This window comes from Chiloscyllium plagiosum, unplaced genomic scaffold (genome assembly GCF_037043375.1).
Source record: "Chiloscyllium plagiosum isolate Xiang-an unplaced genomic scaffold, Cpla_swu_hap1 HiC_scaffold_53X, whole genome shotgun sequence".
Classification (NCBI taxonomy): Eukaryota; Metazoa; Chordata; class Chondrichthyes; order Orectolobiformes; family Hemiscylliidae; genus Chiloscyllium; species Chiloscyllium plagiosum.
In genome coordinates this window covers 18,307,812-18,335,751 of record NW_028270191.1, presented here as the reverse complement: position 1 = coordinate 18,335,751, position 27,940 = coordinate 18,307,812, and the positions used below count along the sequence as shown (strand labels likewise).

Here is a 27,940-nt window from a genome sequence, read left to right as displayed (position 1 = left end):
GACAAAAGGCATCTGAAAAGCATTCCTTCCTAACTATCCACAAATATTGGTTCTCCTTAAAATGAGAAAAAACCCTCATTGCTCACAATTTTTTATTCAATGATTTAAAATGTTTTGACTGAATAGCCGAAGTACCCAGCTGCATCACGAATAACGCTAATTTGCCACCAACAGCATATCCAGGGTTAACATCAGATCAAAGAGATGTACAAGGAAACATTGCAGTCTATGAAATGCTGTGCAGACCAAGGAGATAGCTACTGTATAGTTCGGATACAAACAAGTTGAAAGCATTACCATGACAATTGCAATGGACAAATCTTCCAATGCCAAGAACTATATAGCATCACCAAAAACTACCTAAAACCATGGAAAGCTTTAGGGATCAGAAGCCATTGTAGTAATGATGGAGAAGTGACAGTAAAACAGATAAAGTAAGACAAACCAAGTACAGGATTAATATTCAGTTATTTATTTAATCCCCCACAGTGACCCAAAACAAATCATGGTATTACACTGAGCTCCTATCTCACACAAACACACAAAGTCATTGACGGCAAGGGCTAGCACAATAAGAGTCCTTATACCAGCTTTGTATGCATGCTGCATACTTTTTTTTGGTTGTTTTAAATTTAAAAAAAAGGGTAGGGATAGCATTTTCAAATATCAACAGAACGATTGCCATTCTTTTATAAGACACCAACAAAAAAAAAAATCAGGCAGAACCACAATTTGTTGTATTACAACATCAATCTGATCAATTCAGCCTGCACCCACAAGTGCACTTACAATCCTGCAAATCAGATCAGCAATAGTGAAAGTTCACCTTGCTCCCAAACAAAAAAAAGTCTCGGCACTCTGAACTGAGATTATGGACATGGGCTCTGAACTGGCTTGGTATCAATAGTTACTTGGCCCATTATTCACACAGGGTTAGAATTAAATTTAAATATTCATTTTTTTCTTTATAAAACGAACTGCCTCACCTCCTGGCAATCTCTAAATCGTTCCGAATAGTCGGAGATATAATCAATAATCATTTTGCAACGTACGTTTCAGTTTATCCTGAGCTGTTTCGAGTCTACTGAAAACTCTACTGGAGAAAAGACCACCCAAATTTGCAGCATTTTTTTTCCTTTATAACCACAATAGATATTTGGGGAAACAAGCAACATTTCATAAAACAGGATACAAAAAAATGGCATAAACTGACTTCTAATAATCTATACAGTTTAAAATGGTTTAATTCAGAACTCAACACCCCCAACCGTATGCAGGTCTGTTCAATCAGAACCAAATGGCTATAATGCTGTCTCAACGAACATTAACAGCTGACAGTTGGGTGACTGTACCAACACCCACGGGAACCTACTACAATGCAAACAAAAATGAGGCTTGGTTAGGGTTTGAGTCAAGGGGAAAGAATATAAATTTTACAGATATCTTTCAAGCTGCAGTACCAATTACTCTCACCTCAGTTTGCTCATTTGGATAGAAAATATAAAACCATACAAATAGCACAAAGTATTTTTTTTTGTTTTTATTTTTTGGAAGTAGTCTGCAGTCATAAATGCGAGTCCTGTGGTCCTCCCTCAGTGTAAGAATATAGGAGCTGGTGAAAAGGTCCCACGAGCTGCACACTAAACAGCGCTGGGGGATGGGGCTCGCTGTCAGGTACAGACAACTATGTCAAAGGTCAGGTCAGTTCTGGGGTTTACAGGTTACAAGAGGTCAATCTCCAGCTTCATTCTCCTCATTGGTGCTGCCAGTAGTGGCACTGAGTGCAGATTGAGAAGCCTGGTGATGAAAAACATACAGGGGTGTTAAAATACTACTTTAACCAACACATTCCATGCATCACCATGAATCAAGCCTTTTCAAGAAGCCAGACTCTAAGCTCACATTCTAGGTCAGGAAACGATAGGTACCAACAATCAGCTCCTTGCTGACCAAAGAAAGAAACTCCTAAATATAATTTAAAAAATACCTTGCGCATGGTGGCATTTCAATTATGAACAGAGTCCGATGGGTTCCAAGAAAATGGTTATGGCTCCTCTGAATGTTTGCTACTGAGCTAATTGGTCTGAAACATTGCAGTAGTGACCAGGATGGGCGAATAGGTCAAGCATTACTGTGTTTCTCCATCGTGGAAAGTGAGAGAGAATGGGGTCAGATTTCAGATACATGAAGGCACGTATTCTGAGATATGTGCAAGCTGAGCAGTCACAATGAATTTAAAAATGAACTGTTAGATTCCTTGCATAATACAGTGTAGCTACAGTTCTTCAGTTCGTTCAGAAATTTTCACCAGGTGGAAACTCCACAACTGGACTTAAAAGATCAATCTGTAGAAACCACAGCAGGATGTGTCATACTGTAATTACTGTAATGTGTCACATTGTATTGGCAGTTTACTTCATGTTTCAAACATATGTACTAATTGTGTTAGCCTTCCTAAACTCTGGTCTGCGTGAAATCCACCTTAAGAACAGACATTGTATGACAAGACGACACGGTCTTTAGTGAACAGATTATAGTTATCACGCCACTCTGAAGAAAATAAGAATCAGTAAGATTGTAAAACTTTGCAAGGCTTAATTAGAAGACACAAGATCAAGGTCTCCTAATAACAAGTGAAGGAAAGCCAACAGAAAGATTACAAAGACGATTGGGAATATCTACAAGCTTCCTAGAGGATTCTCTTCATTGAGAGAACATGCTACTTACCACCTTCTTCTTCTTCCTCCTCTTTTGGTTCCTTCGGCTAACAGAACTCTGAAGCAAGGCCTAGAAATGTTAAAAAAACAAAAACAACTTCAATGCATATCACATAGAAAGCCAAAATAAAAAAAAAAATCAACTATAACTGTTTGTATGTCAAGACTCCTTTCAGCAGAGAGAAGTCAAAAGCAAAGTGACCATTAGACATACAGACTTAATCCTACAAATTTTATAGAAAGACAGCTAACAAACATTTCCTAAAATACCAGAGATTCACAGTTTAGTGTGTAGAGACACCCATGACTCATCAGGAGCAATAGATATGAGCTGTTTAAGTTTGATATCAAAGGTTAAGTTTGATATCAAACTGTTTTCCCCTAATTTATAGAGTCATACAGCATGGAAACAGACCCTTTGGTTCAACTTGTCCATGCCGACCAAATTTCCCCAAACTAAACTAGTCCCATTTGCCTGTGTTTGGCTCATAGCCCTCAAAACCTTTCCCCTTCAGGTACCTGTCCAAATGTCTTTTAAATGTTGTAACCGCACCTCTATTTCCTCATTCTACATACAAACATTCTACATATTGTGTACAGAAAAGTTATCCCTCAGGTCCCTTTATAAATCTTTCTCCTCTTACATCCCCTAAATCTGAACCCTCCCACTCTATGGAAAAGGCCTCTGCTATTCACTTACCAATGCCCCTCATGATTTCATTAGCCTCTACAAAGGCCATCAGAGTCAAATCAGCTGCTGGCCTTGGCCCAACACACGAGGGAAAAAAACTGTTGTACTCCAGAGACAAGATGAAGCAACTCCCCTCGATATTAAGGCAGCATTTAGTGGAGTTTGGCATCAAGAAATTCTAGCAAAACTGAAATTAACAGGAATCAGGAGAACTCTATTGACTGGAGGATGGTTGTGAAAGTCAACTCGTTTCCAGGATATCATTGTCGGATTCCACATGGTACTGTCCTATGTTCAACAATCTTCAGTTGCTTCATTAAAAAGTACCAAGTTTGTAAACTAGAATGCAGAAAGACTGCATTAAGTTTACAAGAAGTGTTTTTTTGTTAAAACAGAGGAATAGAAACATTGGGGGAAAACACCTCAATTTATTGGGCATTTGGTTATGTTTTTGTTCAATTTTGAATCTAGTTGCAAAGGAATTGAAAACAAAGATCAGTTTTAAAAGAGGCTTCTTTACAGCACTTACCTTTAAGTCAGGGTCCTTCACATCCAATTCAGACTTGTACAGCTCATTTTCAAATGTCCCACTGGTGATTCTCATTGGGCCATTTGGCATGAGCAGCACAGTGAATTTAAACTGAGCCACATACTCTCCTGGAAAAGCAAACAAAATAGGTAATGAAAACACATCAGTTTGAATTCAGATCCTAACTAAAAGATAGGAGGTCAAATTTAATTCTGATTCAGTGATAGCTGATATAGTTACATGAAATATTTGGGTTATTTAGCACTAAGTATAACCTAATCACTGGTGTTGTGAAACTTTTCACAATCTACCACTTGAAAATTAAATGAAAAAAGATTTTTGTCCACCCCGTAGCCCTTGGGCTCAGGATGCACAATTTGGGTATTGGTGAGAACTGGCAAAGTGAAAATGTCAATTGGGGAGGAGTGATTTATAGACCTTCTGACAGAAACCATTCTGAAGATTGGAGTACGCAGGAAGCAATAATGGGCCTTCTGAGAAAGGTGAATTAATAGTCATGGGTGATTTTTTTCTGATGAATCAGATTGGCAAGATTAACCTGGAGGATGAGATCATAGTTCTTTTCAGACAGTGTCTTAGAATAGGAGAGCAGCCAACCTGGTAATGTGCAATGCGATTGGATTCATAGACCTCTACCCCTAATTAGTGATCATAATCAGCTGAGGAAGACAAGAAGATTAGATCAAATAATACAAGTGCTTTAAACTTAATTTAATTTAGGGCAATTATAAAGGGGCTTGAAGATAGAGCCGGCTAAAAAGTGATCTGGCATATTTTGGTAGAGATATAATGGCACATGTCATGTTTCAGAATATCTACACCCCAGTGAGAAAGTGCTTCTAAGGGAAGGGCATTAAAAGGTAGCATATAACTGAAAGGAAAAGTGTACAATTCTACAAAGATGTGTGGCATGTCAGAAGGTTGGATAAAATAAATGGCTACAAATATGAATAGAGGAGGAAGAAAGTAGAATGAGAGAAAGGCCAGAAATATACTAACAAACTGGAGGGGGGGGGGGGGGGGGGGGGGGTGGTGAAGAGAGGAAGGGAGAGCAAGTGAGAGAGAAATGAAAGGAACGTAAAATAACAACCAGGAAAAAAAAATACCGAGAGATTTAGAAGCAAAACCGAACAATCCCCAGGTACTTCTGGGCTTCATCCTAAGGCCTTAAAAATGGCTGTGATTTAGTAGATGCTTTTGTTTTAATTTTCAAAAATTCTTAAAAAAGGGTCCCATCAGATTGGAAAATAATGAATGTGACTCCTGTAAAATGAAGGAAACAAAGCAGAAACTCAAGGCCAGAGAGCCTAAAACCCACCTAAAGGAAAATACTGGGACCTATTAAATTGTAGCAAGTTGTAGTAGGGTACTTAGAAAATCCTAGTACAAGACACAGAATCAACATGCTTTTCGGAAACAGAAATCACGTTTGACTAATTTGTTGGAGTTTGAGGAATTAACAAACAGTGCAGATAAAGAACTGCCTGTGGATGCACTGTATTTAGATTTTCAGGAGGTATTTGAAGGTCACCACAAAAAGGTTACTACAGAATAAGAGCTCATGGGGAACAGGCTAATGTATTGTTGTGGTTCTGTTCGCCGAGCTGGAAGTTTTTGTTGCAAACGTTTCGTCCCCTGGCTAGGCGACATCATCAGTGCTTCAGAGCCTCCTGCGAAGCGCTTCTTTGATGTTTCCTCCGGTGTTTATAGTGGTCTGTCCCTGCCACTTCCGGTTGTCAGTTTCAGCTGTCCGCTGTAGTGGTTGGTATATTGGGTCCAGGTCGATGTGTTTGTTGATGGAGTTTGTGGATGAATGCCATGCCTCTAGGAATTCCCTGGCTGTTCTCTGTCTGGCTTGCCCTATGATAGTAGTGTTGTCCCAGTCGAATTCATGTTGCTTGTTGTCTGCGTGTGTGGCTACTAGAGATAGCTGGTCGTGTCGTTTCGTGGCTAGTTGATGTTCATGGATGCGGATTGTTAGCGGTCTTCCTGTTTGTCCTATATAGTGTTTAGTGCAGTCCTTGCATGGGATTTTGTACACTACATTCGTCTTGCTCATGTTGGGTATCGGGTCCTTCGTTCTGGTGAGTTGCCGTCTGAGCGTGGCTGTTGGTTTGTGTGCCGTTATGAGTCCTAGGAGTCGCAGTAGTCTGGCTGTCAGTTCTGAGATGCTCCTGATGTATGGTAGTGTGGCTAGTCCTTAGGCAGATGCCTAAGAGAAAGACCACGGAACGAGGACATACCACAACCAAAAGGACTAGCCACACTACCATACATCAGGAGCATCTCAGAACTGACAGCCAGACTACTGCGACCCCTAGGACTCATAACGGCACACAAACCAACAGCCACGCTCAGACAACAACTCACCAGAACGAAGGACCCGATACCCAACATGAGCAAGACGAATGTAGTGTACAAAATACCATGCAAGGACTGCACTAAACACTATATAGGACAAACAGGAAGACAGCTAACAATCCGCATCCATGAACATCAACTAGCCACGAAACGACATGACCAGCTATCTCTAGTAGCATGGCATTCATCCACAAACTCCATCAACAAACACATCGACCTGGACCCAATATACCAACCACTACAGCGGACAGCTGAAACTGACAACCGGAAGCGGCAGGGACAGACCACTATAAACACCGGAGGAAACATCAAAGAAGCGCTTCGCAGGAGGCTCCCAAGCACTGATGATGTCGCCTAGCCAGGGGACGAAACGTTTGCAACAAAAACTTCCAGCTCGGCGAACAGAACCACAACAACGAGCACCCGAGCTACAAATCTTCGCACAAACTTTGAAGGCTAATGTATTAGCATGGACAGAGTTGTTTAGCCGGCTGGAAGCAATGGATGGGTAGAAGTGTGCCATTTTCAGGTTTGTAGGATATGATGAGTATTAAGTTGAAGAGAACAAAAAAAAAGTGTTGAGATCACCATTATTTATTATATAAAATAACTTGGGATGAAGGGACTGAATGAACGGTAGCTCAATTTAATGATGATACAAAGATAAGTAAGACAGTACATTGTGAAGAGCACAAAGGAGTAGGTTGAGCGGACAAATGATGCCAAGCATAATGCGGATAAATGTTACCAGAATAGAAAAGCAGCATATTATTTAATTAGAAACTGCAGAACTCTGGATACCAAGGGATCTGGATGTGCTGATACATGAATCACAGGAGGTCAGCTTGCAGGGACAGCAAATTCAATATTGTCGTTCATGTAAAAGTAAGTATGCTTTCTACTATTGTATAGAGCACTGGTGAGCAGTATAGCTTCAGTCTTTTATTTAAGGAAGGACCCATGTCAGAAGCAGTTCATAGAAGATTCATTGGACTGAGGAATTATCTTACTAAGAAAGTTTTTTAAAAATCACAACACCAGGATATAGTCCAACAGGTTACCTGATGAAGGAGCAGCACTCCGAAAGCTAGTACTTCCAAATAAACCAGCTGAACTATAACCTGGTGTTGTGATTTTTAAACTTTGTCCACCCCCAGCACCTCCACATCCTTACTAAAAGGTTGAGCAAGTAGGCCTGTGTCCAATGGAATTTAGAACAAAGAGAAAGCTGACCTCATTGGAACACAGAATATCTTGAAAGGACTTTGACAGGTTGGGTGTGGAAAGGATGTTTGCCTTTGTGGGAAAGGCTAGAACTAAGGCCACTGGTTAAAAATTTTAAAGGGATCTCACATTTAAAACAGCAACAAGGAGAAAGGAGGTTGCATTTCTTTGGAATTCCCTTCCCCAGAAGACAGTGGATGCAGGCATATTGAATACTTATAAACAGTAGTCGACAGATTCTTGACTAGCAAGAGTGAATGGTCACTGGGAATAAACAGGAATGTGGAGTTAAGGCCCAATCAGATTAATCATGATTTAATCAAATGACAGATTGTGCTAGAGGGGCTGCATGACCTATTCAGGTTCCCAAGTCTCATGTTTGTACATTGCAAGGGAACAGAGACAATTGGTGGAGGGGAAAGAAGTCACCTTAGTACATGCTAGTGCTCACTCCACCTGTACAAAAAAAAACCCTTCTGATCCCCAAACATTTTGTTGACAGTTCACAAAACATCACCAGTATTTATAGTAGAAAAGGAGGATAGCTTGCCTGAAGTGCCAAGGAAATTACCAGTGGATCAGGAACAGGGATAGCGTAAAATTAAGCAAAGCAAGCTATCAGTAATAAGGAATTAATGGACTTAAAAAGAGTGATATATCCACTGTACTTGACAATTACCATCAGAGGGTGTTAAAAGGAAGTAGAGATTTTGGAGAAGATTTGTAGCTCAGGTTGTAAGTTTGCTTGCTGAGCTGGTAGATTTGTTCTCAGACATTTCATCACCACGCTAGGTTATATCAGTGAGCCTCCGATGAAGTGTTGGTGTTCTGTCCTGGTGGCTAGTTGTGTCTTGGTCTGTTGTGGTGGGTGATATCATTTCCAGTTCTGTTTGTGACAGGTTGGTAAATGGGGCCAAATCAATTTGTTAATGGGAGTTCTGGTTTGAATGGCAGGCCTCCAGGAATTCCCATGCACGTCTTTGTTTAGACTGTTCCAGGATGGATGCATTGTCTCAGTCCAAGTGGTGTCCCTCTTCCTCTGTATGGATACTAGCGAGTTAGTCACATCTTTTGGTGGCTAATGTATTCTGGTGGCTAATTTCCTGCCCATTTGTCCAATGTAATGTTTGTTGCAGTCCTTGCAGGTCATTTTGTATGTGACTCATTCTGCTGGTTGTTGGTACAAGGTCCTTTAAATTCGTCAGGAGCTGTTTCAGTGTGGTGGTAGGTTTGTGGGTTACCATGATGCCTAGGGGCCAGAGTAGCCTGGTCATCATCAGAGAGATATCTTTGATGTATGGCAGGATGGCTAGTATCTGGGCATGTTGTTCGGTTTAGATCCATTGTGCAGGAATTGGCGGACTAAGCTTATCTGATACCTGTTGTTCCTGAATAAGTCATAAAAGATTTTTTCCTCGGCTTCTTGTAGTTCCTGGGTGCTGCAGTATGTTGTGGCTCGTTTAAATAATGTCCGGGTGCAGCTCCATTTGTAGGTGCTGGCATGATTGCTCCTGTAGTCGAGTATCTGGTCTGTGTATGGCTTTCCTGTAGACTCTGGTCTTCAGCTCTCCACTGATTTTTTGTTCTACTGTGACATCCAGGAGGGGGAGTCTGTTGCTGTCGCTTCCTCTTTGGTGAACGTAATACTAGTAAGGATGTTGTTCATGTGTTGCAGGAGAGCACATCGTAGACAACGTAGCTATAATCAGAGTTCCCTAGATACAGTTGTTGTCCCTCTGGACTGAAAAAAGTCACTCCACTTCTTGAGGAGGACAAAAAAATAAAACCAGGGAGTTATAGATTAGTTAGCCTTACATCTGTGGTGGGGAAAATGCTGGAGTCTATAATCAAGACAGGTAGGTCATGCTTGACAAATCTCATTGATTTTTTTTGAAGAGGTAACTAAGGTAGCAGACAGGGGAATAGCTATTGGTATTGTTTATATGGACTTCCAGATAAAAGACGGTTGTTAACTAAAAGGTAAAAGCACACTCAACTGAGGGAAAATAACAAACATGGCTAGGAAATTGGCTGAGTGGCAGCCAACACAAAGTGGATAGGCACTCAAATTAGCAAGATGCAACTAGTGGTGTCCCACAAGAATCTGCATCAGGGCCTCAAATATTCATGTTATTTATTAACGATTTAGGACATGGAAAATCTATATCCAAATGTGTTGATGACAAAGTTAAGTGTTACTGTACAGTGCAAATGATAGTCTATCAATATCTCTTTTTGTAATTTTATGCTAAGTAATTGAGTCATCGAGATGTACAGCACGGAAACAGACCCTTCGGTCCAACTCTTCCATGCCGACCAGATATCCCAACCCATATCCATTCAAACCCTTCCTATTCATAGACCCATCCAGATGCTTTTTAAATGTTGCAATTGTACTAGCCTCCACCACCTCCTCTGGCAGCTCATTCCATACATGCACCACCCTGAGTGAAAACGTTGCCCCTTAGGTCTCTTTTCTATCTTTCCCCTCGCACCCTAAATCTATATGCCCTCTAGTTCTGGACTCCCCCACCCCAGGGAAAAGACTTGCCTATTTATCCTATCCATATGAATTAGCAAAACTGTGGCTGATTGAATTCAATGCAAGCAAGAGAGATGTTTTCCATTTTGGACAAAAAATGGTAGATCAAGGTACTTTTCTAGGTGATAAGAAAGCAAACACTGTAGATGTACAAAGAGGCTTGGGGGGGTTCAGATGCACAGATCTTTAAAATGTTACAAACAGGTGCAGAAAATAAATCAGAAAGCTAATGGAATGCTGGCCTTTCTATCTAAAGGACTGGAGTGCACAGATGCAAATGTTATGCTGCAGTTATACAAAACCCTGGTTACACCCTACTCCTAGTTCTGAGCACCATACCTATGGAAGGATAGACTGGCTTTGGAGGGAGTACAACATGGATTAATGAAAATGATGCCTGGATTTCAAGGGTTAAGTTAGGAGAGATTATACAAATTAGGTCTGTTCTTCATTAAAGTTTTGAATGCTAAGGGGTGATCAGATAGAAGTCTTCAAGATATTAACAGGGTGAAACAGGGCAGGCAAACTATTTCCACTGGTTAGGGATTCTAGAGGGCACAGTCTGAGAATTGGGGGACCAGACCATTCGTGGGACAGATGGACATGTGCGCACATGCACACCTGGATCAGATGTTAATTTTAAATCTGATAGATAAATTTTTGTTAAGCAAAAGGCATTAAGAGGGATATGGAACAAAGTCAGAACGTGGAGTTAGCCACAGATTGGCCACTGAAATGGTGGAACAGGCTTGAGGGGCTGAATGGCCTACTTCTGTTCCTGTGAAATAATGTTAAAAAACATTTCTGCCTGCTGAGAGTTAGATTTCCTTTTGTTAAAGAGATCATTTCTTTTCCACTCCTGAAGCTACAAAATGCCACTCAATTGGTTTCAATTATGCTAAAAACCAGGGGTTATTATTACACTCAAGTATCCATGGGAGCAAAATGGTTTCATTCGACAAGAGAGAACACCTATACTAATTGTTCAGGGGATATGAAGTTTTACCGTTAATTTGTTCAATGAATATCGAGAATTTAGAGTATCTCACCTTCCTTTTCATATAGCACATTGAATGGCTGAAGGAGTTCATGCTTGGCGCATTCCATAACCCCCATCTTGGCTTTTTTCTCATCTTCAAATGCCCTTTGAAAAGACAAGTCTTAATTTTACAGGCATTCCAACAATGGCTCAAATGGTAAAAGCTCAAAAGTTCAGATTTTTCTTCTTCCTAAATAAGCCTACACATTAAATTGGATTAAATTAAGTTATATTAATTTAACCCCGTTAGATGAACGCGCTAGACATCAGACATACCTCAGAGTGAAGGGCATTGCATCAAACCGTCTTTCGACCTCAGAAAAAAAGGCACGAGATGTTTTCATTTTTAAACCATATTGCTGTGTTGGGTCTCTCTTGTACACAGTTGTTCTTTGACCTGCATCCTTTGCCTAAAGACATACCATAGTTATGAGGTTGATTTATACAAAGCAAAGCATTCACATGCATTTAAGAGTAAAGGCAAAAATCAACTAGACATCACTTTTCGGGAGTAGTTAAAACACATTTTCCCATCACACTATCCCAAACTATTTGATTAAATTCAGTTTTCACAAACATTATGCAATTTTTTTTCCCCCCTCTTTAAACCAAGGCCACCTAGGAGTTTAGTTTTGTACTAGGCCAATACATAAAACTTGGGTTAGTTGTCCAATTAAACACTCCCTGCAGGAAGGAACCAAGAATTACAGAAGCTAAGGAAAGGTCGTAGAGAAATTCAATAGTACGAGGTTAGGTCTTTGCAACCGTGTTTGCTACAGTTAGGTCAAGCGTTTAATCAAAAAGCAGAAAGGGGCACTAACCAAATATTCATGGTGTAATAGAAAATGTGAACAAGTACCCCAAGCCCTTTAGTGTTGCAACTTTATGGAGTTTAAATATTTAAATAGTGTTGTTCTTTTGTTCTCCATTCCAAAATGAACAACTTCACATTTGCCCACATTAACCTACATTTGCCAACTTTTTGCCCAATAACTTAAGGAATCAAGTCTCTCTGTAAGCTCTGTGTATCACTTTCACAACCTGCCTTTTTATTATTCTTTTGTACCATAGCCAAACTTGCAGGCGACATTTGCTTCCTTCCAAGTTACAGTACTGTAATCAGTTACGATCCCAGCACTGATCCCTGTGGAACCCCATTATGAACATAAGCTAATCCTTGATCCACACCAATATACTACATCCAACACCGTGGGCTCTTAGGACTTAACATGTTGTGAGGCCTTATCAAATGGCCTTCAGAAGTATGAATACAACACATCCATTGGTCCTCCTCTATCCACTCTAGTTGAGACGTCCTCAAAAAAGAAACTCCAATAAATTAGTCAGACAACTTTCCTCTCATGAAGCCATTCTGACTCTGCTTGATTAGATGATTTTCCAAATATTAAATTACTTTAATTGATTTTAATACTTTTCCAACAATAGACATGAGGCTAATTGGCCTATATAGTTACCTGGTTTTGCTTCCCTTCCTTTTTGAATTGGGGTGTCACATTAGCAAAGGATCGCTAATTAATCATTAGATTTACTGAAGCAGTTAGAAGTCTAGCAATTGCATAGCATATTTTTTCATAAATTAGTCTCATGAAATTTGAAAATTATGTCATAGTTTTGCATCACCATAATTCCAACCAATAGCTAACCTTTCACATCAGTATCGGACAAACAGATTCAAAGATTGTTATAAGCTCATTCCTCACCTTGCCTTCACCGGTACTTATTAACACATCAACAGCATAAACTTCGTGAACTTCAAACGCCGTCTTTTCATGGTCTTTTCTACATAAGGAAAGGAACAAGCAGTTATTCTATGTTGGACAAGCAATCTGACAATCTAGAAAGTAATAGAAAAGTCAAGAGGGTGGCGAGGTAGAACTGTGTGTTGGTGAGCACACATTTATAATTCAACGTAATTGGCTTTTCGATGACACTGCCAAGAGGAAGCATAGAAGTCAAAAGAGTGAAGTGTTATGTCTAGTAAAACTATGAGAGTAGAACAAAAAGGCACATCCAGTTTGACTTTAAAATATATATTAGCCTGATTAGAATATGGAATTATCTCCCATAAACTATTGTTGAAATAGAGTCCATATGTATTTTTCAGGGACATTTAAAACTTTGAAAATAAGCAGTTATGGAAAGAAAGCAGAAATGCAATGATTAATAAAGGGAAGCAGCAGCTTAGACTTGGATAGCTGAGTGAATGCTATAGAATTAGAATAGGCTGGAGAGGATTCAGAAGAGACTTACCAGAATGTTCCCAGGTATGGAAGATTTGAGTTATGAAAGAAAGGCCGGGACTTCTTTTCACTAGAGCGTAGGAAGTAGAGATGTGACCTTATAGGTGTTTAAAATTGGAGTATAGATAGGGAAGAGACACCTACCATTAAACCTAGAATGGGGGAATTTCAAAACTAGAGGGCACATTTTTGAGGTGAGAAGAGGGAGATTTAAGAAACCTGAGGGGCAATTTTATTTGAAAAGTAGAGGGTGGCTTACATGTGGAATGGACTTCGAGGAAGTGGTGGATGAGGGTACAATTACAACATTTAAAAGACACTTCAGTAAGTACATGAATAGAAAAGGTTTGGAGGGATATAGGCAAGGAGCAGGCAGGTGGGACTAGTTTAGTTTGGGATCACGGTAAGCATGGACTGGTTGGACCGAAGGGTCTGGTTCTGTGCTGTATGACTCTACAACAGGACCACAATATATTCAGATACTCTGTTTGTAAATGCATCCTCCATTCAACATTCTCTCAAAAAGACAGGCATGCAAACCTATTCCAACACCCCACTGCACTTAATAAAGGGCAAACAAGGCAGCTCTACTCAACCACCTTACAAAGATAATAACTAAAATAAAAGAGTAGGCCATACCCATTCTTAATCCCAAAACATTATATTACAGGATCACGGTTGATCTTTGATCTCAATTCCATTTTCTTAATCTGTTGGCTCACTAAGTATCAAAAAAGTCTCCAGTTTAAATATACTGAATGTTGGGGCAGAGAACTCAAAAAAAAAAAAATCCCTTTGAGGAAATATCTCCTCATTCTAAATGATCAGCCCTGATCCCAATACTTTGCCCTGTGCAAAATAAAAACAATTCCAAAGCAGTAAGCTGATTGTTTAAATGAGTAATTAATTAAAAAATGATCATTCAGCAGTAGCAAGCAGAGCTAACTATTAAAACCATTTTGTTTTGCCTTTTCAGCTAAGCAGATCTCGAGAGACTGATCATGGAACTGGGAGGGGGAAGGGGATCAGAGCAGAGCTCTCTCCCTCCCACACTCTTTTCTTGCATCCTTCAGCAGTCCTTCCACCCAGAGGACATCTTGCACTGGGTTCTCATCCACCACTGAGACAAATAGTCTCACTGGCACTCCCATGTGCACAAATACACACCTTACCCACCCTGTGTGTGCATACATCTCTCTCCCTGTATATAAGCTCACTCTTTCCCCCTTCCACAAATCTGCCCTAAGCTAAAATAGACATCTCTTCCATCCCATCTGATGGATCATTCTCTACCCCCATCCTCCCAACTCAACAAAACTGCTCACTCCCCATCACGTCGAGACACATCCCTGCATTGCCTCCTGACTCGCACATGTAGTGCAGACTTGTGTAGCCAGCAACACCATCTGAACTCTAGCTCATCCAGGATCCAATGCCAGCTTCCTGCACAGACTCTGGTATTTCCCAGAACCATTTCCAAACTCTGAGTTTGTTACCTCCTGGGCTGCTCACCAACTCCCAGCCTTGTCCTGCCCCCTGGCCAGCAGGCATCCTGTCCCTTGAAGTTTACCACTTGCACTTCTTAGCGTCTAGGCATCAGGCTGCTCACAAGTATCCAAATCAGGCGTAATAACTGGTTGTTTGCTGCTGCCATCTACTGGTGAGTCTATCAAAGGTGGAAGAGAAATGGCCTCAGATTGGAGGAGCATTTCCTTACCTTGGAACATGGGTGAAAGGCCGTAAGGACCACTCTGTGGGCCACAATCCAGTCTGCCAATTGCCTGAACAAGCTTAGTTTAAACTGATGGACCAACGTTTTTTTTGCATGCTGGCTGATGTCTAAACTGCCATCAGCATCCCAACATCACCCAGCAAAATACACAACAGTAGTTAAACTAATTCAGCGCAACACCCCCAAAGAAGCTGTCAGTATAGAGCAGCAATGCCACTTCCCAGATTAAATTTTTTTGAACATTTCAATTAAAATATAATTATACAGATAAATAAAACAAGCAACTGAAGCACAAGAAAACCTGCCACGAATATCTTCTTGATCACACTTACTTTTGCTGATCCGTAGGGTTCTGAATGATTGTTTTCTCCCCGTCAATAACATGCTGTTTCAGTTGATGTGATAGCATACCTGAAAGAAAGAAAAAGCTCAAGTTCTGGTGATGTCAAAAACAAGCCTGTATTCGTATAGAAACCTCACTACACCTCCAGAGCTTCAACTAAAGGAAGTGCTTTTTGCATTCAACAATGTTGTTCTGCAAGTAACAAGTACGTGATTTATAATCGGGAAGAGAAATGAATGCCCAGTTAAACCATTTTGAATGCACTGGTTTATAATGGAATCTTGGCCAGGATTTTAATCTCTGCATAGGTCATGGAGTTTTAACACCTGGGCAAGGGGGGGTAGGGCTCCATCTTAACATCTTAACTGAAATACTCAATTCAGTACTCTTGCTCCTCTCCCACTATGACTACCCACCCCAACCAGATTAGTTAGTCGGAAGCATTCCTGACCAAGTTGAAAGTGTATGGGCTCAAGCCACATTTCAAAATTTGAGATGTAATGTGGGTTGGCCACTGCATTGCAATGACATAGGAGAATGGAATTTCTGGAGATATAATCTTTATGCTAATATAACAAACTAAGCAGATTCAGAAGTTAATCTGTTTGAGTAGCTGAATGATACAGACCAGAAACGTTTCAGGCTCCATCCTATCTTAGCTCATCATGGCTGGAGGAAGGGCTTTGTGCTACAAACAGGGGAACCTTGATTATCCAAACGAGTTGGGCAGGCACTATTTCTTTCAGATAATTGATTATTTGGTTAATTGATTCAATGCCTCTCCTCTGGGGTTCGGAGTTTTCTGAAGTTTCCTTTTTCCTTGCTCCCTCTCTGTCTCAGGTTTATTTTCCTATGAGCAGAGAGACACTTGTGTGTAAGGGACCTGCAGCCTCCCCTCACCCCCATTAGTTCAACTGGGATTAATGCAGCGAGCAGTTCTTCATTTCAAACAAATAAACTGGTTAAATGACTTCAGAAAAATCAATCCAAATCCTTAAAAATAAAACCATGAAATCTTAATATTCCTACTTCGGAGATGAAAATATGATTTATGCATTTACACGTACCCCAATCTCCTATCCATCATTAACTACTATTGAATGGCAAACGTCATTACCTGACATAGGTAGTGTTGATCATCACATTAACTGGGGATGTTTGAAATATATGTAATTGTTTAAATCCTTGCAGGGTTTTGGAAAAAAGTGACAAAATCTTTCTTCTTCTAATGGAAGGCAGATAACTGCTTCTTGATTGAAAAGCACTCAACCTTGCAGGTAAATAAATGATTCCTTACTCAAACCTCTTAAAGGATCTTTCATTCACACTTCATGTATACAGGCAAAACAAGCAGATGCAGTTGTGCTGAAGCAAAATGAACATGAGGACCTTCCTGCGTAGTGTCCATTCCATTAATCGTCAGGATTATTTTTGTCTCCATCTATCAGCAACCTTCTCCTTCAGGTCTAGTAGAAGCAGGATACTGGAAAACAGATTCAATGTGAATACCGTGTTCCCCATCAACTAGGAAGGTTGGAGACTTGCCACTAAGACTATTCCAGTCACATTCTGAAATTGGCCCAGTTTTAATTCACCATGCATGTAGTTAACAAAGAGAGCAACTTCCTCCCTACTAGCCAATAGTGGATATGTTTCAGATCTTTGCATGTAGCATTCCCTTCACTGAAGGGTTGGTTCCAATTTATAAAACACTTTAAATAGCTGAAGCAAGTGGGATGGTTTTAAGGTTGGAAGAAGCACAAGTTCTCTGACAAATCAGAACTAGTCATCTCACCTTCTATTGGAGTGCAATTAAAGGACTGAGCAATCTTGTTCCATGCTTCTGTCACTTGAGTGTTCTGAAGTTAAAAACAAAAAATTCCCTTTAAAGAGAGTTTATAAAAGTCAATTTTACAAAAAAACATTAATTTCAACAATAGTTTCTCGTTATCCTTGGGTGGATCTCTTACATTTCCCTTGCCCTTTAAGGCACCTGTCATTAATTAACTGATACTAGGATTAGTAGAGAGCAGGCCAACCACTTCAGCTGTATGACAGGCTAATCAGATACTTGGAGGCTGAAATTAGTCTTCCGATTCACCCTTCTCCTGTTTCATAACCACATCATTTCTGGCATCCCTTTCAGTCTAACCTCACCAAAGTAAAAATCACCTGTGCAGCCAGACAGGGTGACCAAGTCAACAAAAGACCAAGATGTGAGTGAACTTTGACATTGAGCTTTGGGCTCCCAAAACTACAGCAAAAACCAACAAGCCACTGCCATATTAGATGACTCCATTAAACAATTTCATCTTACATTTAAAGCTCTGCTTTTCTGGAAGTGGGTGAGGAGACTCTTCAAAAAGCCTATTTGAGCTACTACTGTCAATTACTTGCAATGGGATAAACAATACTATATTAAAATTAGCTTCCAGTCCCTTACCTGATTGCCTGGCTTCACTAGTCGTAGAGCTGCTTCTGCGCAGTAGTGTGCAGCTTTAATGACATCAGCTTTGCGACCAGACACTGGAGCACCCTGGAAAATGAAGCGTTTTGAATAAAGAAAGAAAAGAGAAAAAACAAAGACATTTAATCTAAATGTAACAGTATTCAACCCTCTTCCTACAAACCTGCCATACAGCTCAGTCAGGATTAAAAACAGACAACTTTCTGCTGTTTAGTGATATGCAAAAGCTGGCCTAGTCTATTTTTATAAAAAGGGATAAAACTAGCTCAAGAACACTATTAAAAAATTGATTCATTGCAGAAGCACACAGTAGTGCGAGTTTCCTGTGCTAATTGATAGCTAGAAGCAGATTTGTACCCACGATCATAGTCTTGAATAACTTATTTGTGGAGAAGAACCAAGGAAGACAAGTTTCTTCTGATTTCCACTCTCTTTGTGGGGTCAGTCACTGATACTCATCGCTAATGAGTTTCGGATTCTTATTGCAACAGATTACCTGCCCTCTCCGCTTGATGGGAGGCATGGGTGTGCACGTATTTCTCCCCCCACATCCCCTCCCCAAAATTTAACAAAAAAAAACCTTATTTGGGGCACTGTTTTTATATTTAAGGCAGTAAATTTTTACTCCAGCAACAGCTTTTAAAATTTGAATGGAACAAGTTACAGATGCACTGTCACTATGGATTTGTAGTTTATTAATCTAAGTTGTTTCATTAACTACCAGGATTGAATATCAGGTAGCCTATTATTTCTCCAGAAAGTGTCTAACCCACTGCTTGTGCTCAGAAAATAAACATACCTTATTAACACCAATAATAAAACTGTGTGCCACGTTAGCAATGAATCCATCTACATGAACGCCCAAGTCACTGCAAAACAAAATTGGCATAAATCTCATCTGTAGCTCGTAAACACAGAATATTGAACTTGCAAATATGCTCGTCTTTCACAGCTTTGGAAGTTCCTCCATCACTACAAACACATAGGTTTAAGGATGAAGAGCTTCATCCAGTGTCTCAGCTGGAAAGAGCATATAAGCCAAGAACGCCAGAGTTGTTCCAGTCAGTTGATGTAGCGTAGAAGCACTACAAACTGCTTCACTGTGCCTGGATTGAGGATTTTATAGAGAAAACAAAGAGTGAAAAGAGTCAGTTTGTGTTGCTACCTCTAGTTAGTAAGCAGTGACCATTGCTGGAAAGTAAATGTAAAAATGGGAATTGGATTAGAACTTCCTGTTCTTCCTACAAGATCATGAAATCTTCCACACCCTGCTAAGCATTCAGACAATTGAATATCTCGCCAAAATACAGCATCTCTCATCATACCACACTCTTGGTTCTGTACCAAAAGTCATACTAAAATTGTGCTCAGGTACAATTTGAGCCCAATTGACATTTTAAATATTTTCAATATGTTATCATCTTTCGCTCATTTGCTCAAAGGATAAATACTGATTGCATATTGACAAAGTATAGTAAAAGTCCCTGTTTTAAGCAGCTTTGCTTGAAGTCATTCTACTTTAAAAATTGCAGCTTTTAGCACACCAGTATTCATGATTTGCGCCTTTAATTCCGATTTGCCATTGTGTTGCATATTTTGCAGCAGCAGCTTGCACCTTTTGCAGCGACATTTTGCACCTTGCCACGTGTGCCTTTTGTGGAACAGTTTGCGCCTTTTGCAGAACAGTTTGCGCCTTTTGCGGCACTTTTGACAGAGTCCCACAATCTAATCAGCACCATTCTGAAGTGAGTGTGACTACTAGTGTTTGCCTGCAATCAAGGGAACCACCTTTGTTAAAAAAAAACTGATGCAAAGTTCTGAACAAAGAATATCCAAACCAATAGGTTTTCTTTTGCAAAGGAAGAAGTAGAACTTGGGTGGTTGATTTCTGGACAAAACAGGCATACTTCAGAAATAGATTTTATCTGACCCACATGCACAATAGCAGAGTGTGCACATCGCGCATAGGACTTCTCAGCCACCTCAATCTGTCAAATCAGCATGGAGGTTAGGCATCCCCTTAACAGAAGGACTTCTAAATGACGACACTCAGTTGTCCAGCCTTCTATCCAGTTGTTTCAATTTCACGTTTTTTATGAAAGAGACATGCTAAAATCAAACAGAACACAAGCTTGAAAATGTACTTACACTTTAACAAGATCTTCCTCCTTCAAGATGTAGTCAGGGTCACTCTTGAGAGGAGAATAGTGGCAAACACAGTTGTTCACTGATATACAGGTGGGAAAGGCAATTCCTTTAAATAAAAGGGGCAAATGAGCCACGTCCAGAATTAAATTTCACACTGTCTCAGAAACAGACTGCTGTTAGTGTTGACTTTGACACCTTTATAACAGAAGGATTAACTGAATAGACAACCTAAAAGACCAGGTTGAGTTAAGTGTACAACACGGTTATTCATTGATCAAAGCACCAAGGTTTTTCCGCCTCATTGGACAGCGACAAGATGTAAAGCAAATTTGGTAGATCATAGTAACTTTGTTTTCCTGGTTATGAATTATTTAAAAAAGAAAAGAGGCATTTACCAGCGTTTCACGGATCACTTTCAATCACCTTTATTTTTAATTACTCTAGGACTGGAACCATGAGCACTTTTACCTCCAATGAGTACTCAATGACAATTAATCATTGGAGCAAACTTAAAAATTATGGCTTGGTATTGTGATAGAAAATAGATAGGATTTGTTAACACTATACATCAGTATGATGGTCTAGTCTATTACAATGTCATATATGGTAAATGATACATTCATTACATGGATTGTAAAACCAGAGGCTTAAGCACATAATGCAATGGGTCACATATGCACTGGATTTTTAAAAAAAGGTCCGGATCACCCCAATGCAAGCTACAGCAAGAGCTTAGAAAATACTTCATTACCATAAATAATTTACTCAAAGACAGCATCACTTCAGCTCAAGGCAATATTCATAAATTTAATTCCTACACTGCGATCCTTTACAAATGTTTGCTTCAGAGCAAAACTCCCTGAAAATCTTAATTGCAACATCACAAACTCAAACTGTTTCAAACAGCATACCACTCCGACATTAAAAGATGGACTAACTGTTGAGTCATTTACCTTTTTTCATTTCTTTCTCCTTCTTAAAAATTTTTCCTGTTTCTTCCATGATCATTTCATCACCTTTCTCACACAGGGCTACAACAGACACTCCTGCCATTGCTGCATCCACTACCATCTTCAGAACACCTACAAAAACACAACACATTAGTGTTACAATTATAGATGATACGTAACTTGTTATGAACTCAGTAGAGACCAGTATTTTTGCAAGAATCAGAAATTGCAGGCAATTAAGTAGCACTCCACAAAAGATCAAAGGGGTTAAAAACAAAAGAATTTAACTACACAAAAGCAAAGATTGCCAATAGTAATAAATTCACTCATGTTAAAAGATAACAGAAATATGACAAAACCCAATCACATAATCAAAACTGAATTCTAAATCACACTGCTTTCTTTGTCCATCTGTTAAACAGCTACGAACAATAAACTCACATCAGGTAGTTATTAAAACTGCAAGAACAACTTGGTTTCAGCACTGCTTCTATGATTCATACAAGGATTGAGTTTTTTTTGGATTTTCCGCTTGCTTTCAAAGTTTCTCTTCAACATTTCTCCAACTGTCATACATGGGCAAATTCAATACAGCTGTCTTTAGCAACTTAAGCAGTCACCTCAAGTCAGAACTCTCCTCGTTGTAGTAGTATTTTTCTCAACGTTGGCATCTAAAACACACATTGCACTTGGCTTTACCAAAAGTACATCTCAGTACGAGCCCTTCAGTCAAGATTTTAAAAATGTTGCAGCAAACACAATTTCAGTAAACCATTTGAGACATTTTCTACTTTGCAGCCAGTCTGTTCTCAAACCCAAACTGTGAATACAAAAAATCAGGATAGTGAAAGTAGTGTTTGGTATGCTTTCCTTTATTGGTCAGAGTACAGGAGTTGGGAGGTCACGTTGCGGCTGTACAGGACATTGGTTAGGCCACTGTTGGAAATATTGCGCACAATTCTGGTCTCCTTCTTATTGGAAGGATGTTGTGAAACATCAAAAGGGTTCAGAAAAGATTTACAAGGATGTTGCCAGGAATGGAGGATTTGAGTGATAGGGTGAGGCTGAACAGGCTGGGGCTGTTTTCCGTGGAGCGTCGGAGGCTGAGGGGTGAGGTTTACAAAATTATGAGGGGTATGATTAGGATAAATAGACAAAGTCTTTTCCCTGGGGTGGGTGAGTCCAGAACTAGAGGGCATAGGTTTAGAGTGAGAGGGGAAAGATATAAAAGGGACCAAAGGGGGAACTTTTTCACGCAGAGGGTGGTACGTGTATGGAATGAGCTGCCAGAGGAAGTGGTGGAGGCTGGTACAATTGCAACATGTAAGAGGCATTTGGATGGGTATATGAATAGGAAGGGTTGGGAGGGATATGGGCCAGGTGCTGGCAGGTGGGACTAGATTGGGTTGGGATATCTGGTCGGCATGGACGGGTTGGACCGAAGGGTCTGTTTCCATGCTGTACATCTCTATGACTATCTCATCGATTCCACCCCACTCCAATGCTATTGCTAAATCCCTTGGCAACCTGGTCACATGATCACTTACCAGCAGTCAGGTGCTTCACAAGCATGGACTACAAAAGCCAAAACTGGTCTTTGCTAAGTACACATGCCAGGAATGGGAAGCATGGAACACTGACATGAGTAGAAACGCTTTTGGCCTCAGCAAATTCTTAATTAACACCACAATAGCACAAACTCTACCAATTGTGTAGAGAAGAAATCGTTTTGCTATGGCTGCAGACAGTAAGAACATTTTTATGCATACTAAAGCCATATTAACTCAGTTACAAACTGAAAAAGGTTCTTGCTTTAATCACGAGGGAATTAAAAAACAGTCTTGAACATCAATGCGCCACAAAGTAAACAAAAAGTAAATCTTGACAAAACTATAGGCAATTAGTGCAAAGAATGCTTGTTATATTTTAAAATACCTTGATGGGATGTCACCCGAGTCAGAGTCAGACATGAATTTTAACATCTACACCCAAATTTCGCTCTTAAAACTACAGATCCAGCAACTCTCAACCTCAGCTCTGTTCTAAAGATCGTACAAAGTTAGAATCATAGAATCCCCACAGTGTGGAAGCAGAGTCGAAGAGTGTGGTCCTGGAAAAACACAGCCGGTCAGGCAGCAGCCGAGAAGCAGGACAGACGACATTTCGAACATGAGCTCTTCAGAAAACGCCAGCATCTGCAGTCCTCACTTTCTCCAGCGTGGATACAGGCCATTCAACCCATCCAGGCCACACAGCCCCTCAGAACAGCATCCAATCCAGACCCACTCCCTTACCCTACCCCTGTAACCCTGTATTTCCCATAACTAATCTACCTAGCTTGCACATCAGAAAAAGAAATCGAGTTCTCAGATATTTGGAAACCACAAGGTCACCTGTATGTAATAACTAATTAACACTCAAGTCGATTCTATCTCTAACTGTAACAACATTAATCCCAAAATAAAATTTCTTCCCAAAGCAACTCCGGCCAGCTCGATAAATAATTGCTATGCAGAACAGAGAAGCAGAGGCAGCATGTCAAATAATTTCAGTTTCAACTGTAAAACTTTATGGAACAAGCTTGGCACTTACATTAAATCAGCAGAATATAATGTTCAGTTTCTACACTGCAAACAGCTGCTAAATTACCAAGCACATTTCACCAATTAGGCCCCTTCCTGCCAGGTTGTATTTTGCTCAAGTACTGGCAGCTTTCCACTACCTTCAAGAGATCACGTCACATAACCCTAAACAGTGGGCCCTGACCAACTGCCAATCACGGTCAAATCTGACCTTATTTGCCATTCAGGCACCAAGCAAGAAACAATTAAATGACATAAAAAGTAATCAGGCTGCTTTTGTATACACAAGAACAAACACTTCACTCACCGGTGTCATAACAAGATCAGTTAACTGAGCACAAGATGAAGAATAAAGTTAAGAACCTTCTGATCTGTACATCCCAGTTACACAATTACCAATTCAGCAATCATGGGAGCTGCCCTGTGTTAATTTAACATCCAATTCTGTTTATTGTCTTCCCACATCCTGCTCACATGAAAGCTGCTGTTGGATTATAATTCCAAGAATATTCTAATGACACTTTAGACAAAGAGTCATGATTCACATACTCCTGATAATGATAAGCTAATTTGACCCAGCTATCCCCCATAAACTATGATAGTGAAGAGTGATGAGCAAGCAGAGCTCTGTCCAAATGAAACCAAATCTGGTCCTTGTTTCAAAATCCATGCTTCCCGCAAGAGTTAACATAAAAAGTACTAAGCAACTTTGTATCAAAGAACAAAGACAATTGTGAGCCCCTTCCAAACCAGAGTGCACATTCTGTACTACATAAACCAAGTATCAAACCAGAGACACGAGTCGACAAAGTCACTTGTACATTGGCACTGCTGAGATCAGACACTGCAACATCAGCGATGAACTTACTGCTTACACATGGCTAAATGTGGCTACTGTTTCACAATTGCAGGATCACAGACCTACAAAAAAATTGAGCCTGTAATCTACAGGATAGGAATTGAAGGAAATCCATCCCCAGAATGCAATTTACAATAACTTGAACAAATTGCACTGAAAATATCACAAACACCAATAAACTGCTGCACTCAGAAAATGATGTTAGATGTTACTGTTAGTACAGCACCATGACCAAGAAACTCCAACTTTATAGCTAGCCAGGATGAAAGGACCATTTCAAGATATAGGAGAAAGTGAGAACTGCAGATGCTGGAGATCAGAGTCAAGAATGTGGTGCTAGAAAAGCACAGCAGGTCAGGCAGTATCTGAGGAGCAGGAGACTCAACGTTTCAGGCATAAGCCCTTCCTCAGGAATGGGGCTTGCGGGCCAGGGGACTGAGAGATAAATGAGAGGGGGTGTGAAGGTTAGTGAGAATGCAATAGGTAGATGAAGGTGGGGGAGAAGGTGATAGGTCAGAGAGGAAGGTGGAGTGGATATATGGGAAAGATGATGGACAGGTCGAGAGGACTGTGACAAGTTGGAGGCTTGGGACTGGAATAAGATTGGGGGTGGTGTGGGGGAATAAGAACTGGTAAAATCCACATTGATCTTGTGTGGTTACAGAGTCCCAAGGCAGAAGATGAGGCATTCTTCCTCCAGGCGCCAGGTGGTTAGGGTTTATTGATGGAGGTGGCCCAGAACCTACATCCTTGGTGGAGTGGGAGTGGAAATGTTCAGCCACGGGGTGGTGGGGTTGGTTAGTACGCGTGTCCCAGAGATGTGCTCTGAAACAATCTGCAAGTTGGCATCCCGTCTCCCCGATGTAGAGGAGTCCACACTGGGTGCAACGGATACAGGAGATGACATTAGTGAAGGTACAAGTACATTTCTGTTGGATGTGGAAGAATCCTTTGGGGCCTTAGATGGGGAGGGGACGCAGGTTTTGCACTTCCTGCAGTGACAGGGTAAGGTGGTGGGAGTGGGGGGGTGGATCTGAAAAGAGAGTCGCCGAGGGAATGGTTTCGTCAAAACACCTCTGTCCAATGCCCCAAAAGATCCTTCCACATCAGACAGAAATATATCTGTACCTCCACTAATGTCATCTACTGTATCCATTGCACCCGATGTGGTCTTCTCTACATTGGGAAGACAGGACGCCAACCTGCGGATCTTTCCAGAAAAGATTTCTGGGACACCCGTACCAACCCCACCGACCGGTGGCTGAACACTTCCACTCCCCCTCCCACTTCACCAAGGACGTGCAGGTCCTGAGCCTCCCCCATTGCCAAACCCTAACCACCCGACGCCTGGAGGAAGATCGCCTCATTTTCTGCTTTGAGACCCTATAACCACAAGGGATTAATGTGGATTTCACCAGTTTCGTCATTTCCCCTCACCCCACCTTATCCAGTCCCAAGCCTCCAACTCGGCACCGCCCTCTTGACCTGCCAATCGCCTTTCCCATCTATCCACTCCACCCTCCTCTCTGACCTATCACCTTCATCGACCTCCTTCCATTTATCTCTCAGCACACACCACCACCCCCCACCCCCTCCGGCCCACAAGCCTCATTCCTCATTTCAAGATATAGAATGCTAAACAGAATTATAATTTGGAAACAAATTTTAAGCCTGGATTCAGTCTAGAACGCAAAAATAAATAATAACAATCTTGGCACATCATCTGAAACATGACAAATTTTAAAAGAATTCACGGTATCATACAGGATTTATTACTTCAGCATTTAGATTGTTATGAATAGAATTCAAATCTGGGTCATAAAGTTAGCAATTACACAACCAATACAAATCAGGATCAACTGTTAAATTTACTCAGCACTTTCAATCATTGAGTTTACAATTTATGCAATTCCATAAAGTCACTTCCCACCTGCCAAGTTGGGACATACAGGTACACATTACACTGCTAGATGAATTATTTTAGGAGCAGTTTGGTGCAAGTGCTCCATATACAGCCCAAAACCATTTTCCTTTAAACCTTAAATGCAATTTATAGAACCAGCCATACTGAAAGTTAAAATTTCTCCTTAACATATAATACATATTTATAAACAGAAAGTATTCTCCACCACTAAGTTTAGATTAGATATTCATGTTAGTTAATTGATCACAGCCACAAGCATTGTACAGGTTAATTGTAGCTCTTTCAAGACACTTGAGCAAGGGGCACACGTGATGACCACGTGGTCAAACAGCCCAAGACCACTCACGATTTTGGTTCAGAGACAAGCATGGGATTATCAATGCCTTCAGGAAATAAGGGGTACAGGGAGAAAGAGTAAAGGTATTTTGCCGCTGCACATCCTCGCTCTGAACTTCAACTAAGAATCTAAGAAACAAAAGTGTTTCAAAATACGATCCAATCTTGAAATAAACAAAAGATTCCCAAGTAAAACGGAGAAGTAACCTCTGTGAAAAAGAGGGCTAACGTTTGAAATCAATTCATCAGAACTGAGTTAAAGCCTGAAACGTTAACTCAGTTTTTCCCCTCATAAGTGCTATCTGACTCGAATTTTTCTCGCATTAAAAAAAAACAATTAAATCCGAATTGCCGACCATTTCCATCATTTTCTTTGTTTTTAATGCTTGGATTAAAAACATTTGTGGATTCTGATTTTGCATTGATGAATATGTAAAATCAACCAAGTCGAGAAACCAACGTTGCCAAAAAAAATCTCCTTCAGAAAAAGGCATGTTCACCCTTAAGGAAGAGAACAGAGGACCATGCTGGCGGCTGCCATAAGGCGCCAGATTCTGGCCCCATCTCCTCGTGGTCGGGCAGAGTGCGATTGAGGCTTTGGGGAGGGGTGCATGAGGGAAGAGGCGCCGTGTTTTTCTCTGCCGCAGTGGACAGATCGGTGGTTGCCGCCTGGACGAGCCGAGTCGAGCCAACTCGAGTCGGACCTCCTGGTGCCGCGGCCTCCCCGTTCTCCATGCGCCCACATGGCAACACCGAACTCATAAGGCCCGATCCTGTTGTAGGCTCCGCTATCCCGATGTCGCATGCCTCCCATTCTTTCTTAGAGACCCCCACACTCACGGTTGGCGATGTCTCCGCCCATCTTGTACTTGGTCACCACCAAGTCCTCGGCGATGGTCTGTTCCTGGCTCTCATCGTCCGACATCTTTTCCCTCCTGTTACCCACAGGCCTGCGCGTTCACCCTCCCGCCCACCGCCTTTCCCAACACCAATCCGCACCATCGTGCCCCCTGGGAAATGTAGTCCCGCGCCGCAGCCGTCTCTGGCTTTTATAATAACAATCGTGAAGATGCAAAACTACATCTCCCGGAAGGCATCGCGACAGCAGCGCATGCGGAGTGGGGCGGCATTTGCCGCTGTCCGTCGAGTGATTTTTTTTACTTCACGTTTTGTCAGATTTGAAGTTCGAACTGTTCTCAACCCCACCCCCACGA

The 27,940-nt window shown here is 40.9% G+C and overlaps 1 protein-coding gene across 1 annotated transcript; it reads right to left on the bottom strand.

Moving 5' to 3' along the window:
* Positions 1-456: 456 nt before the first annotated feature.
* Positions 457-27,680, bottom strand: pa2g4a (proliferation-associated 2G4, a). Its single transcript, XM_043681856.2, has 13 exons — positions 27,567-27,680; positions 21,029-21,157; positions 20,076-20,181; positions 18,727-18,796; positions 17,904-17,996; positions 17,256-17,319; positions 15,450-15,528; positions 12,846-12,924; positions 11,401-11,534; positions 11,135-11,229; positions 3,938-4,065; positions 2,728-2,787; positions 457-1,797 (listed from the first exon to the last, which is right to left on the bottom strand). Exons 1-13 carry the CDS (start codon positions 27,649-27,651, stop codon positions 1,732-1,734), a joined length of 1,188 nt encoding a protein of 395 aa, XP_043537791.1. The 5' UTR covers positions 27,652-27,680; the 3' UTR covers positions 457-1,731.
* Positions 27,681-27,940: the final 260 nt, after the last annotated feature.

What these genes read in the sequence shown, in the direction of transcription:
- pa2g4a (XM_043681856.2), bottom strand. Translation starts at nt 27,651, where the DNA reads ATGTCGGACGATGAGAGCCAGGAACAGACCATCGCCGAGGACTTGGTG. An exon ending in GAGGAAGATCTTGTTAAAGT is followed by an intron (nt 18,797 to 20,075) that starts GTAAGTACATTT and finishes TTTGTTTTGCAG; the next exon opens with TGACTTGGGCGTTCATGTAG. An exon ending in TGAAGGACCCTGACTTAAAG is followed by an intron (nt 2,788 to 3,937) that starts GTAAGTGCTGTA and finishes TAACATTTCTAG; the next exon opens with GCCTTGCTTCAGAGTTCTGT.